Source organism: Scardinius erythrophthalmus (assembly GCF_964197995.2).
Source record: "Scardinius erythrophthalmus genome assembly, chromosome: 11".
NCBI classification, from domain to species: Eukaryota; Metazoa; Chordata; class Actinopteri; order Cypriniformes; family Leuciscidae; genus Scardinius; species Scardinius erythrophthalmus.
In genome coordinates, this window is record NC_138231.1 from 21,096,463 (window position 1) to 21,112,010 (window position 15,548).

General features: G+C 42.2%; 1 protein-coding gene across 1 annotated transcript in view; it reads right to left on the reverse strand.

Moving 5' to 3' along the window:
- tshr (thyroid stimulating hormone receptor) overlaps nt 1-15,548 on the reverse strand; it is a gene marked incomplete at its 3' end in the record, with an annotated part of 170,252 nt that overhangs the window by 69,140 nt on the left and 85,564 nt on the right. The window contains exons 5-7 of the mRNA XM_081378965.1: nt 14,681-14,755; nt 14,516-14,593; nt 14,086-14,154 (exon numbers count right to left, since the gene is read on the reverse strand). Of these exons, the coding sequence (XP_081235091.1) occupies nt 14,086-14,154; nt 14,516-14,593; nt 14,681-14,755 (222 nt within the window). The remainder of the gene's footprint in view (nt 1-14,085; nt 14,155-14,515; nt 14,594-14,680; nt 14,756-15,548) is intronic.

Consider the following 15,548-nt stretch of genomic DNA (forward strand, 5'->3'; position numbering starts at 1 on the left):
TGTTCTGATGCAGAGATATAGGTCTTGCTAAACGGTTGCTAGGGTACTCTGTTTGGTTGCTAGGGAGTGGCTTGGCAGCTGCCAATGATGAAATTAAAAAGGCTTCTTGTCACTATGAATGATATAAACCAACTCCCATGCCTCTGTGACATTCAGAATGGAAGATATCCCTCTCGGATTTTGGTTGCTAAGGTGCTCGACAATGGTTGCTAGGGAGGGGCTAGGAAGAGTTGAGGTGATTCATGATTGGCTGTTTGCTGCCCCAAGTCAAACGAGACCACCCTCTAGTTTCTATGACAATTCAGTCCGGAGATATCCCTTTGAACTCTTTCAATGGAAGTCTATGGGACTTGTTGCTAAGGTGCTCTAAATGGTTGCTAGGGCGTGGCTTGATAGCTTCACAATGATCCTGAGAGACTGATTGGTCGTCTGAGTAAAATGAGCCCACCCCCTTGTCTCTATGATACTGTGATCCAGAGCTACGTTCATTACAAAATCCCTATGCAATTTACCATAGTAGGAAAAGCATGTGTGTTTCACGGGACATTCCTTCCCCATAGTAAGTCAATGGGGCAACTTTGGGACGCTCCTGCCCCCCAGGGGTGCAACTTTTACCCCATTGTGAGGTATGTTCTTACAGAGCCTGTCAGCCTCTTCAAATGTGGCAAATCACACGTTTCTGCGAAATCCTCGCTCAGAGCTATGAGTGCTCAAAGTTCGTCGCAATGTTAAGTCAATGGAACTTTTTGGGCCGCTTTTTCGCCCCTGGGGTGAACACCGCACCCCCGATCGCTTATAAAAGTCATAGCACACCTCTCCTCAATGAGCCGGTCGATTTGACACCTCATTCATGGGTCTGTGACAAACGGTGTGGGGCGAGTTACGCGCCAAACTTTGTCCAGAATAATAATAATAATAATAATAATAATAAGAATAATAAGTATGAGCAATAACAATAGTGATGCCTTGCTTTCAGCAAGCACCACTAATAATAAGTATGCAAGAGAACACTAATGATGCCTTGCTTTCAGCAAGCACCATTAATAAGTATGAGCAATAACAATAGTGATGCCTTGCTTTCAGCAAGCACCACTAATAATAAGAATAATAAGTATGAGCAATAACAATAGTGATGCCTTGCTTTCAGCAAGCACCACTAACTAGAATGTACATTTCTTGAAGAAAATGTGAAGTGGTGCTTGCAGTGGCAAAACTCTCCACTCGGTTGCTAGGGTGTTGTACATGATTGCATTCGAGCCAACAACCATGTCTGTACGATGTTGTGGAGCTGAAATATGGCTTCTATATGTTGCAATATGGTTGCTAGGTGGTTCTAAATGGTTGCTAGGGTGTGAATACACAGTTACCATGGTGATATTTACAGACTGTTTCCCAACCGAACCAAAAGAGCCAACCTCCATCTCTATACGATGTTCTGATGCAGAGACATGGGTCTTGATAAACGGTTGCTAGGGTACTCTGTTTGGTTGCTATGGAGTTGCTTGTCAGCTGCCAATGGTGAAACTGCAAAGGATTCTTGTCACTATGAATGATATAAACCAACTCCCATGCCTCTGTGACATTCAGACTGGAAGATATCCCTCTTTGGATTGTTGTTGCTAAGGTGCTCGACAATGGTTGCTAGGGAGGGGCTAGGAAGTGTTGAGGTGATTTATGATTGGCCGTTTGCTGCCCTGAGTCAAACTTGTGTTAACCCCATCTCTTTATGATGTTCTGATGCAGAGATATAGGTCTTGCAAAATGGTTGCTAGGGTACTCTGTTTGGTTGCTAGGGAGTGGCTTGGCAGCTGCCAATCATGAAACTCCAAAGGCTGCTTGTCAGTATGTATGATATAAACCAACTCCCATGCCTCTGTGACATTCAGAATAGAAGATATCCCTCTTTGGATTGTTGTTGCTAAGGTGCTCGACAATGGTTGCTAGGGAGGGGCTAGGAAGTGTTGAGGTGATTTATGATTGGCCGTTTGCTGCCCTGAGTCAAACTTGTGTTAACCCTATCTCTTTATGATGTTCTGATGCAGAGATATAGGTCTTGCAAAATGGTTGCTAGGGTACTCTGTTTGGTTGCTAGGGAGTGGCTTGGCAGCTGACAATCATGAAACTCCAAAGGCTGCTTGTCAGTATGTATGATATAAACCAACTCCCATGCCTCTGTGACATTCAGAATAGAAGATATCCCTCTTTGGATTGTTGTTGCTAAGGTGCTCGACAATGGTTGCTAGGGAGGGGCTAAGAAGTGTTGAGGTGATTTATGATTGGCCGTTTGCTGCCCTGAGTCAAACTTGTGTTAACCCCATCTCTTTATGATGTTCTGATGCAGAGATATAGGTCTTGCAAAATGGTTGCTAGGGTACTCTGTTTGGTTGCTAGGGAGTGGCTTGGCAGCTGCCAATCATGAAACTCCAAAGGCTGCTTGTCAGTATGTATGATATAAACCAACTCCCATGCCTCTGTGACATTCAGAATAGAAGATATCCCTCTTTGGATTGTTGTTGCTAAGGTGCTCGACAATGGTTGCTAGGGAGGGGCTAGGAAGTGTTGAGGTGATTTATGATTGGCCGTTTGCTGCCCTGAGTCAAACTTGTGTTAACCCCATCTCTTTATGATGTTCTGATGCAGAGATATAGGTCTTGCAAAATGGTTGCTAGGGTACTCTGTTTGGTTGCTAGGGAGTGGCTTGGCAGCTGCCAATCATGAAACTCCAAAGGCTGCTTGTCAGTATGTATGATATAAACCAACTCCCATGCCTCTGTGACATTCAGAATAGAAGATATCCCTCTTTGGATTGTTGTTGCTAAGGTGCTCGACAATGGTTGCTAGGGAGGGGCTAGGAAGTGTTGAGGTGATTTATGATTGGCCGTTTGCTGCCCTGAGTCAAACTTGTGTTAACCCCATCTCTTTATGATGTTCTGATGCAGAGATATAGGTCTTGCAAAATGGTTGCTAGGGTACTCTGTTTGGTTGCTAGGGAGTGGCTTGGCAGCTGCCAATCATGAAACTCCAAAGGCTGCTTGTCAGTATGTATGATATAAACCAACTCCCATGCCTCTGTGACATTCAGAATAGAAGATATCCCTCTTTGGATTGTTGTTGCTAAGGTGCTCGACAATGGTTGCTAGGGAGGGGCTAGGAAGTGTTGAGGTGATTTATGATTGGCCGTTTGCTGCCCTGAGTCAAACTTGTGTTAACCCCAGCTCTTTATGATGTTCTGATGCAGAGATATAGGTCTTGCAAAATGGTTGCTAGGGTACTCTGTTTGGTTGCTAGGGAGTGGCTTGGCAGCTGCCAATCATGAAACTCCAAAGGCTGCTTGTCAGTATGTATGATATAAACCAACTCCCATGCCTCTGTGACATTCAGAATAGAAGATATCCCTCTTTGAATTTTGGTTGCTAGGGTAATCTGTTTGGTTGCTATGGAGTTGCTTGACAGCTGCCATTGATGAAACTGCAACGGCTTTTTGTTACTATGAAGGATATAAACCAACTCCCATGCCTCTGTGACATTCAGACTGGAAGATATCCCTCTTTGGATTTTGGTTGCTAGGGTACTATGATTGGTTGCTAGGGAGTGGCTTGGCAGCTGCCAATCATGAAACTCCAAAGGCTTCTTGTCAATATTGAATTATATAAACCTTCCCCCATCTCTATACGATGCTCTGATACAGAGATATAGGTCTTGCTAAATAGTTGCTAGGGTACTCTGTTTGGTTGCTATGGAGTGGCTTGGCAGCTGCTAATGATGAACTCCAAAGGCTGCTTTTCAGTATGAATGACATAAACAAACTCCCATGCCTCTGTGACATTCAGAATGGAAGATATCCCTCTTTGAATTTTGGTTGCTAGGGTAATCTGTTTGGTTGCTATGGAGTTGCTTGACAGCTGCCATTGATGAAACTGCAAAGGCTTTTTGTTACTATGAATGATATAAACCAACTTCCATGCCTCTGTGACATTCAGAATAGAAGATATCCCTCTAGGATTTTGGTTGCTAAGGTGCTCGACAATGGTTGCTAGGGAGGGGCTAGGAAGTGTTGAGGTGATTCATGATTGGCCATTTGATGCCCTGAGTGAAACGAGACCACCTTGGTGTTTCTATGATCTACTAGAGCGTTTCTAGACGTTGCTAGGGTGTTCAGGATGGTTGCTAAGGTATTTTTGGTAGTTGCTATTTTGTTACTAGGTGGTTGGTAGTTGTCAAAGATGGTTACTATGGAGTTTTTATAGAGTTATTAAAATCTTTAATAACGAGTGCCTTCAGTACGGCACTCGGCCTGCGGCCTCGTGCCTATTGCTGAATAGGCACAAGCATGGAGCAATATCGCAAGGCCACGAGTGTAATATTGCGCTAAAAAATACAAAAAAATTTACAAAAAATTTTTTTTTGGTTTAGGGTGGTTGCTAGGGAGCTCTTAGTGGTTGCTAGGGTGCTAAAACTGGTTGCTAGGGTGTGGCTATGAAGATTTAAGGAAATTACTTATTGGCTGCTTGATAATATAAATCCTCTGAGGGAGAGAGAGAGGGAGAGACACAGGGCTGTCAGGCCCTTTGGAGTGGTGTGTGTGTGAAAACGTCGGTTGGGATTCAAATATTTTTAGAATGCCCAATGTAAAGTCAATGGGGACTTTTTTGGCCGCTTTTTCGTCCGCTGTGCGAACATCGTACACCCGATCGCTTAGAAAAGTCATAGCACACCTCTCCTCAATGAGGCGGTCGATTTGACACTTCACTCAGGGGTCTGTGACAAACGGTGCGGGGCGAGTTTCGCGCCAAACTTTGTCCAGAATAATAATAATAAGAATAATAAGTATGAGCAATAACAATAGTGATGCTTTTAAAAAAGCACCACTAATAAGTATGAGCAATAACAATAGTGATGCCTTGCTTTCAGCAAGCACCACTAATAATAATAAGTATGGAGGATAACAATAGTGATGCCTTGCTTTCAGCAAGCACCACTAACTAGAATGTACATTTCCTGAAGAAAATGTGAAGTGGTGCTTGCAGTGGCAAAACTCTCCACTTGGTTGCTAGGGTGTTGTACATGATTGCATTCGAGCCAACAACCATGTATGTACAATGTTGTGGAGCTGAAATATGGCTTCTATATGTTGCAATATGGTTGCTAGGTGGCTCTAAACGGTTGCTAGGGTGTGAAATCAGTTACCATGGTGATAGTTACAGACAGTTTCCCAACCAAAACAAAAGAGCCAACCCCCATCTCTATGTGATGTTCTGATGCAGAGACATGGGTCATGATAAACGGTTGCTAGGGTCCTCTGTTTGGTTGCCAGGGAGTGACTTGGCAGGTGCCAATGATGAAACTCCAAAGGCTGATTGTCAGTATAAATGATTTAAACCAACTCCCATGCCTCTGTGACATTCAGAATGGAAGATATCCCTCTTTGGAATTTGGTTGCTAGGGTCCTCTGTTTGGTTGCAAGGGAGTGACTTGGCAGGTGCCAATCATAAAACTCCAAAGGCTGCTTGTCATTATTAATGATATAAACCAACTCCCATGCCTGTGTGACTTTCAGAATGGAAGATATCCATCTTTGGATTTTGGTTACTAGGGTACTCTGTTTGGTTGCTATGGAGTTACTTGGCAGCTGCCAATGATGAAATTCCAAAGGTTTCTTGTCAGTATGAATGATATAAACCAACTCCCATGCCTCTGTGACATTCAGAATGGAAGAGATCCCTCTTTGGATTTTGGTTGCTAGGGTACTCTGTTTGGTTGTTATGGAGTTGCTTGGCAGCTGCCAATCATGAAACACCAAAGGCTTCTTGTCAGTATGAATGACATAAACCAACTCCCATGCCTCTGTGACATTCAGAATGGAAGATATCCCTCTTTGAATTTTGGTTGCTAGGGTAATCTGTTTGGTTGCTATGGAGTTGCTTGACAGCTGCCATTGATGAAACTGCAACGGCTTTTTGTTACTATGAATGATATAAACCAACTCCCATGCCTCTGTGACATTCAGACTGGAAGATATCCCTCTTTGGATTTTGGTTGCTAGGGTACTATGATTGGTTGCTAGGGAGTGGCTTGGCAGCTGCCAATCATGAAACTCCAAAGGCTTCTTGTCAATATTGAATTATATAAACCTTCCCCCATCTCTATACGATGCTCTGATACAGAGATATAGGTCTTGCTAAATAGTTGCTAGGGTACTCTGTTTGGTTGCTATGGAGTGGCTTGGCAGCTGCTAATGATGAACTCCAAAGGCTGCTTTTCAGTATGAATGACATAAACAAACTCCCATGCCTCTGTGACATTCAGAATGGAAGATATCCCTCTTTGAATTTTGGTTGCTAGGGTAATCTGTTTGGTTGCTATCGAGTTGCTTGACAGCTGCCATTGATGAAACTGCAAAGGCTTTTTGTTACTATGAATGATATAAACCAACTTCCATGCCTCTGTGACATTCAGAATAGAAGATATCTATCTAGGATTTTGGTTGCTAAGGTGCTCGACAATGGTTGCTAGGGAGGGGCTAGGAAGTGTTGAGGTGATTCATGATTGGCCATTTGATGCCCTGAGTGAAACGAGACCACCTTGGTGTTTCTATGATCTACTAGAGCGTTTCTAGACGTTGCTAGGGTGTTCAGGATGGTTGCTAAGGTATTTTTGGTAGTTGCTATTTTGTTACTAGGTGGTTGGTAGTTGTCAAAGATGGTTACTATGGAGTTTTTATAGAGTTATTAAAATCTTTAATAACGAGTGCCTTCAGTACGGCACTCGGCCTGCGGCCTCGTGCCTATGGCTGAATAGGCACAAGCATGGAGCAATATCGCAAGGCCACGAGTGTAATATTGCGTTAAAAAATACAAAAAAATGTAAAAAAAAAATTTTTTTGGTTTAGGGTGGTTGCTAGGGAGCTCTTAGTGGTTGCTAGGGTGCTAAAACTGGTTGCTAGGGTGTGGCTATGAAGATTTTAGGCCATTACTTATTGGCTGCTTGATAATATAATCCTCTGAGGGAGAGAGAGAGGGAGAGACGCAGGGGTTTCAGGCCCTTTGGAGTCTGTGTGTGTGAAAACGTCGGTTGGGATTCAAATATTTTTAGAATGCCCAATGTAAAGTCAATGGGGACTTTTTTGGCCGCTTTTTCGTCCGCTGTGCGAACATCGTACACCCGATCGCTTAGAAAAGTCATAGCACACCTCTCCTCAATGAGCCGGTCGATTTGACACTTCACTCAGGGGTCTGTGACAAACGGTGCGGGGCGCATTACGCGCCAAACTTTTGTCCAGAATAATAAAAAGAAGAATAATAACTAGAATGTACATTTCCTGAAGAAAATGTGAAATGGTGCTTGCAGTGGCAAAACTCTCCACTCGGTTGCTAGGGTGTTGTACATGATTGCATACGAGCCAACAACCATGTCTGTACGATGTTGTGGAGCTGAAATATAGCTTCTATATGTTGCAATATGGTTTATATGTGGCTCTAAACGGTTGCTAGGGCGTTGCTAGGGTGTTCTGGGTGGTTGCTGTGGTGTTGCTAGGTGGTTGCTAGGGTATACTGGGTGGTTGCTAGGCGGTTGCTAGGGTATTCTTGGTGGTTGCTATGGTGTTGCTAGGCGGTTGCTAGGGTATTCTGGGTGGTTGCTAGGCGGTTGCTAGGGTATTCTTGGTGGTTGCTAGGGTGTTGCTAGGTGTTTGCTAGGCTGTTCTGGGTGGTTGCTATGGTGTTGCTAGGGTATTCTGGGTGGTTGCTATGGTGTTGCTAGGCGGTTGCTATGGTGTTCTGGGTGGTTGCTATGGTGTTGTTAGCTGGTTGCTAGGGTATTCTGGGTGGTTGCTAGGGCGTTGCTAGGCGGTTGCTAGGGTATTCTGGGTGGTTGCTAGGGCGTTGCTAGGCAGTTGCTAGGGTATTCTGGGTGGTTGCTATGGTGTTGCTAGGTGGTTGCTAGGGTATTCTGGGTGGTTGCTAGGGCGTTGCTAGGGTATTCTTGGTGGTTGCTAGGGTGTTCTGGGTGGTTGCTATGGTGTTGCTAGGCAGTTGCTATGGTATTTTGGGTGGATGCTAGGGCGTTGCTAGGCAGTTGCTAGGGTGTTCTGGGTGGTTGCTAGACAGTTGCTAGGTGTTCTGGGGGGTTGCTAGACAGTTGCTAGGGTGTTCTGGGTGGTTGCTACGGTATTTTTGGTGGTTACTAGAGCGTTTCTAGACGTTGCTAGGGTGTTCAGGATGGTTGCTAAGGTATTTTTTTAGTTGCTATGGTGTTACTAGGTGGTTGGTAGTTGTCAAAGATGGTTGCTATGGAGTTTTTATAGAGTTATTAAAATCTTTAATAACGAGTGCCTTCAGTACGGCACTCGGCCTGCGGCCTCGTGCCTATGGCCGAATAGGCACAAGCATGGAGCAATATCGCAAGGCCACGAGTGTAATATTGCGTTAAAAAATACAAAAAAATGTAAAAAACATTTTTTTTTGGTTTAGGGTGGTTGCTAGGGAGGTCTTAGTGGTTGCTAGGGTGCTGAAACTGTTTGCTAGGGTGTGGCTATGAAGATTTTAGGCCATTACTTATTGGCTGCTTGATAATATAAATCCTCTGAGGGAGAGAGAGAGGGAGAGACGCAGGGGTGTCAGGCCCTTTGGAGTCTGTGTGTGTGAAAACGTCGGTTGGGATTCAAATATTTTTAGAACTCCCAATGTAAAGTCAATGGGACTTTTTTGGCCGCTTTTTTGCCCGCTGTGCGAACATCGTACACCCGATCGCTTAGAAAAGTCATAGCACACCTCTCCTTAATGAGCCGGTCGATTTGACACCTCACTCAGTGGTCTGAGACAAACGGTGCGGGGCGAGTTTCGCGCCAAACTTTGTCCAGAATAAAAATAAGAATAATAATAAGTATGCAAGAGAACACTAATGATGCCTTGCTTTCAGCAAGCACCATTAACTAGAATGTACATTTCCTGAAGAAAATGTGAAGTGGTGCTTGCAGTGGCAAAACTCTCCACTTGGTTGCTAGGGTGTTGTACATGATTGCATTCGAGCCAACAACCATGTATGTACAATGTTGTGGAGCTGAAATATGGCTTCTATATGTTGCAATATGGTTGCTAGGTGGCTCTAAACGGTTGCTAGGGTGTGAAATCAGTTACCATGGTGATAGTTACAGACAGTTTCCCAACCAAAACAAAAGAGCCAACCCCCATCTCTATGTGATGTTCTAATGCAGAGACATGGGTCATGATAAACGGTTGCTAGGGTCCTCTGTTTGGTTGCCAGGGAGTGACTTGGCAGGTGCCAATGATGAAACTCCAAAGGCTGATTGTCAGTATAAATGATTTAAACCAACTCCCATGCCTCTGTGACATTCAGAATGGAAGATATCCCTCTTTGGAATTTGGTTGCTAGGGTCCTCTGTTTGGTTGCAAGGGAGTGACTTGGCAGGTGCCAATCATAAAACTCCAAAGGCTGCTTGTCATTATGAATGATATAAACCAACTCCCATGCCTGTGTGACTTTCAGAATGGAAGATATCCCTCTTTGGATTTTGGTTACTAGGGTACTCTGTTTGGTTGCTATGGAGTTACTTGGCAGCTGCCAATGATGAAATTCCAAAGGTTTCTTGTCAGTATGAATGATATAAACCAACTCCCATGCCTCTGTGACATTCAGAATGGAAGAGATCCCTCTTTGGATTTTGGTTGCTAGGGTACTCTGTTTGGTTGTTATGGAGTTGCTTGGCAGCTGCCAATCATGAAACACCAAAGGCTTCTTGTCAGTATGAATGACATAAACCAACTCCCATGCCTCTGTGACATTCAGAATGGAAGATATCCCTCTTTGAATTTTGGTTGCTAGGGTAATCTGTTTGGTTGCTATGGAGTTGCTTGACAGCTGCCATGGATGAAACTGCAACGGCTTTTTGTTACTATGAATGATATAAACCAACTCCCATGCCTCTGTGACATTCAGACTGGAAGATATCCCTCTTTGGATTTTGGTTGCTAGGGTACTATGATTGGTTGCTAGGGAGTGGCTTGGCAGCTGCCAATCATGAAACTCCAAAGGCTTCTTGTCAATATTGAATTATATAAACCTTCCCTCATCTCTATACGATGCTCTGATACAGAGATATAGGTCTTGCTAAATAGTTGCTAGGGTACTCTGTTTGGTTGCTATGGAGTGGCTTGGCAGCTGCTAATGATGAACTCCAAAGGCTGCTTTTCAGTATGAATGACATAAACAAACTCCCATGCCTCTGTGACATTCAGAATGGAAGATATCCCTCTTTGAATTTTGGTTGCTAGGGTAATCTGTTTGGTTGGTATGGAGTTGCTTGACAGCTGCCATTGATGAAACTGCAAAGGCTTTTTGTTACTATGAATGATATAAACCAACTTCCATGCCTCTGTGACATTCAGAATAGAAGATATCCATCTAGGATTTTGGTTGCTAAGGTGCTCGACAATGGTTGCTAGGGAGGGGCTAGGAAGTGTTGAGGTGATTCATGATTGGCCATTTGATGCCCTGAGTGAAACGAGACCACCTTGGTGTTTCTATGATCTACTAGAGCGTTTCTAGACGTTGCTAGGGTATTCAGGATGGTTGCTAAGGTATTTTTGGTAGTTGCTATTTTGTTACTAGGTGGTTGGTAGTTGTCAAAGATGGTTACTATGGAGTTTTTATAGAGTTATTAAAATCTTTAATAACGAGTGCCTTCAGTACGGCACTCGGCCTGCGGCCTCGTGCCTATGGCTGAATAGGCACAAGCATGGAGCAATATCGCAAGGCCACGAGTGTAATATTGTGTTAAAAAATAAAGAAAAATGTAAAAAAATTTTTTTTTTGGTTTAGGGTGGTTGCTAGGGAGCTCTTAGTGGTTGCTAGGGTGCTAAAACTGGTTGCTAGGGTGTGGCTATGAAGATTTTAGGCCATTACTTATTGGCTGCTTGATAATATAATCCTCTGAGGGAGAGAGAGAGGGAGAGACGCAGGGGTGTCAGGCCCTTTGGAGTCTGTGTGTGTGAAAACGTCGGTTGGGATTCAAATATTTTTAGAATGCCCAATGTAAAGTCAATGGGGACTTTTTTGGCCGCTTTTTCGTCCGCTGTGCGAACATCGTACACCCGATCGCTTAGAAAAGTCATAGCACACCTCTCCTCAATGAGCCGGTCGATTTGACACTTCACTCAGGGGTCTGTGACAAACGGTGCGGGGCGCATTACGCGCCAAACTTTTGTCCAGAATAATAAAAAGAAAAATAATAATAAGTATGAGCAATAACAATAGTGATGCCTTGCTTTCAGCAAGCACCACTAATAAGTATGAGCAATAACAATAGTGATGCCTTGCTTTCAGCAAGCACCACTAATAAGAATAATAAGTATGAGCAATAACAATAGTGATGCCTTGCTTTCAGCAAGCACCACTAATAAGAATAATAAGTATGAGCAATAACAATAGTGATGCCTTGCTTTCAGCAAGCACCACTAATAATAATAAGAATAATAAGTATGAGCAATAACAATAGTAATGCCTTGCTTTCAGCAAGCACCACTAACTAGAATGTACATTTCCTGAAGAAAATGTGAAGTGGTGCTTGCAGTGGCAAAACTCGCCACTTGGTTATTAGGGTGTTGTACATGATTGCATACGAGCCGACAACCATGTCTGTACGATGTTGTGGAGCTGAAATATGGCTTCTATGTGTTGCAATATGGTTGCTAGGTGGCTCTAAATGGTTGCTAGGGTGTGAATACACAGTTACCAGGTTGATATTTACAGACTGTTTTCCAACTGAAACTAATGAGCCAACCCCCATCTCTATAAAATATTCTGATGCAGAGATGTAGGTCTTGTAAAATGGTTGCTAGGGTCCTCTGTTTGGTTGCCATGGAGTTGCTTGGCAGCTGCTAATGATGAAACTGCAAAGGCTTCTTGTCAGTATGAATGATATAAACCAACTCCCATCTCTATACGATGTTCTGATGCAGAGATATACGTTTTGCTAAACAGTTGCTAGGGTACTCTATTTGGTTGCTAGCGAGTGGCCTGTCAGCTGACAATCATGAAACTCCAAAGGCTTCTTGTCACTATGAATGATATAAACCAACTCCCATGCCTCTGCGACATTCAGAATGGAAGATATGCCTCTTTGGATTTTGGTTGCTAGGGTACTCTGTTTGGTTGCTATGGAGTTACTTGGTAGCTCCCAATGATGAAACTGCAAAGGCTTCTTGTTATTATGAATGATATAAACCGACTCCCATGCTTCTATGACATTCAGAATGGAAGGATATTGGTTGCTAGGGTACTCTGTTTGGTTGCTAGGGAGTGGCTTGGCAGCTGCCAATCATGAAACTCCAAAGGCTGCTTGTCAGTATGAATGATATAAACCAACTCCCAAGTCTCTGTGACATTCAGAATGGTAAATATGCCTCTTTGGATTTTGGTTGCTAGGGTACCACTAAAAAGAAAAATTATAAGTATGAGCAATAACAATAGTGATGCCTTGCTTTCAGCAAGCACCACTAATAATAATAAGTATGGAGGATAACAATAGTGATGTCTTGCTTTCAGGAAGCACCACTAATAAGTATGAGCAATAACAATAGTGATGCCTTGCTTTCAGCAAGCACCACTAATAATAAGTATGCAAGAGAACACTAATGATGCCTTGCCCTTGGCAAGCACCATTATTAATAAGTACGAGCAATAACAATAATGATGCTTTCAAAAAAGCACCACTAATAAGTATGAGCAATAACAATAGTGATGCCTTGCTTTCAGCAAGCACCACTAATAAGTTTAAATAGGATTTCAGTAAGTTGGCTCTCTCAAGCCAACTTAATAATAATAATAATAATAAGTTTAAATAGGATTTCAGTAAGTTGGCTCTCTCAAGCCAACTTAAAAATAAGTTTAAATAGGATTTCAGTAAGTTGGCTCTCTCAAGCCAACTTAATAAGTTTAAATAGGATTTCAGTAAGTTGGCTCTCTCAAGCCAACTTAATAAGTTTAAATAGGATTTCAGTAAGTTGGCTTTCTCAAGCCAACTTAATAATAAGTTTAAATAGGATTTCAGTAAGTTGGCTCTCTCAAGCCAACTTAATAATAATAATAAGTTTAAATACAATATCAGTAAGTTGGCTCTCTCAAGCCAACTTAATAAGTTTAAGTACAATATCAGTAAGTTGGCTCTCTCAAGCCAACTTAATAATAAGTTTAAATAGGATTTCAGTAAGTTGGCTTTCCCAAGCCAACTTAATAATAGTGCTCCCCAAAGTGTTCTTTCCTTAAAGAGCCCCTGTGGTTTTTCATGTTGTTTTTATGTGGTGTTATTAATATGCTTTAAGGCAATCCATTCCAGTCACAATCCAGTGAACCAAAGACAGTCTCAAAAATGCAGTTTAAAATTGCCGGTGTTTCTTGTCACAAACTACCTTGTAACCAATCAGGTCAACGTATGGGCGGACTTTAGCATATCATCATTACTATGCTGCGAAGCAGAGGGGTCTAAAGAGAAGCTAGGTTATCCCGGTTTATTTTTCTGTTGATATGAAAAATTGGGTACATTTAGCAATAGGCTTTAGCGGGTGAATTATGTATATGATGTATATTATAATGTTATAATGAACTGTATGCCTTTCTCCACTGACGTTCGTTGTTCAAAGCGTTTCTAAGGATCCAGATTTTTTAGAAGGCTATAATGCAATATAATAATTTTGTGTGAGTTACAGACCAAAATTTACGTGGTTTTCAGTCTGTTTCTCAGAAGACTTACAGTATACAGTGCATGAGAATACAGTGCATGAGTTTTATGAACTTATTTTAGAATATTTTATTGCTGGTTTTGGAATAATGTATGGCAAGATGATCCGCTTAATTCCGCTTAAAGATTCTTCAAAAGTTTTCTTTTAAAAATTAAATAAAATTTTGCAATGAAATTAAGGTGAGTAAAAATAATTTTTTTTATTTTTTTATTTTTTTGTAGTTTTGGTAATTCTGACCAATGCTTCATGAATGTGGTACATCAAACTTGTATTAATATGAACTTTCAGCAGTTAATATGTGTTATATAAGATTTTTTATAAAAAAGTTTACACTGAGTCCAGCTTTGTGCCATTGAAAGCATGATGTTGGACCTTTGTAATGCCATTGCTGTAGAGCCTCCTGTTGAATGAAAAACAAGAAATAACAGTCATGGCCTCATGCAAAATTCTTGTATCTACTTCTGGCTCAGATTTTGACAATATACAGTACATGTTTAAAGAGCTGACATGGAGATGCTCTTCATTTATGTTTGTACCAGAAACTAGAACAGGATTGCAAATAGTCTTCTGATAAAAGGGTTTTATTTTCATTTAATCAACATAATCCCTCCAATGTACCTTATAAGTAACTATATAGTTAAAAAAAGCCAACAAATGACAGTTCAATACACGTTTCTTTGTTAGCATGAAAAATGTGAAAATGAGGGAATGTGACAATACTTACACTGACAGCAGATCATTGGGAATGTGACAATACTTACACTGACAGCAGATCATTGGTAATGCCAAGAAAAGCATTAGATGGAATTTCAGCAATATAGGGATTATCACTAATTTCTCTGCAGGAAAAGCAGAAATAAATTAAAAAGAATACCTTCAAAAAACACTGATGTGTATGAAAACTGCAGCATTAGAACAATTCTCACAGTAGGAAGTACGAGTCATCAGCCTGGATATTGGTCAGGTCAGGGAAGATGGTGAGGCCTGTGTTGAATAAGCCTCTGCAAACACAACATCTCCAGGATATCATTCTATGGTCTTGTGCATTGTCCACAAAGACATATTGCTGCAGGTAAATGTACTTTTGGTTTGAGTGCCCATATGTTATTGGTGGGGTGAGTGGTTTCAGGAAACAGCAGTGACTAGCTAGTTAAATTCTCCAACGATGCATTGTATGGCGCTGCAGCAGCTCATATTATATCATAATATCATGTTATAAATTTTATTACATGGCTGTATGAGGGCAGAAATAAATGATGTAAAACGTACTCGGTTACTAACGTAACCTCGGTTCTCTCTAGAGAGAGGAACGAGTACTGCGTAGAATACGCTAGGGGAAAATCCTTTTCCACGAGAATACTGAAGCCAAAAAATTATCCTTTAATTTTGTATTAATGTAAAACGCGTTGCGGCAGCATACAGATATAGGCGAGGCAGCTCGCGCGCCTATTGGCTGGTCTGCTGGCAACTGCTTAAGCCTATCGAGCGAGACCTAGAGTGACGTCAGACCCAATGAGGGCGCTTCGCGCCCTCTGCGTCACGTCCCGCCGAAACGGGCGTGGCTTAGGTCTATAAATACCGCTCGCAGGCATTATATCTCTGGTTTTTCATAGTCGAAGCAACCAGAGCGCGTGCAAGCACGGCAGGATACGCAGTACTCGTTCCTCTCTCTAGAGAGAACCGAGGTTACGTCAGTAACCGAGTACGTTCTCTTACGAGAGATACTCTCGTACTGCGTAGAATACGCTAGGGGAACCTACTGTAAAACGCCGTGCGTGCTGGGATCTGATACCA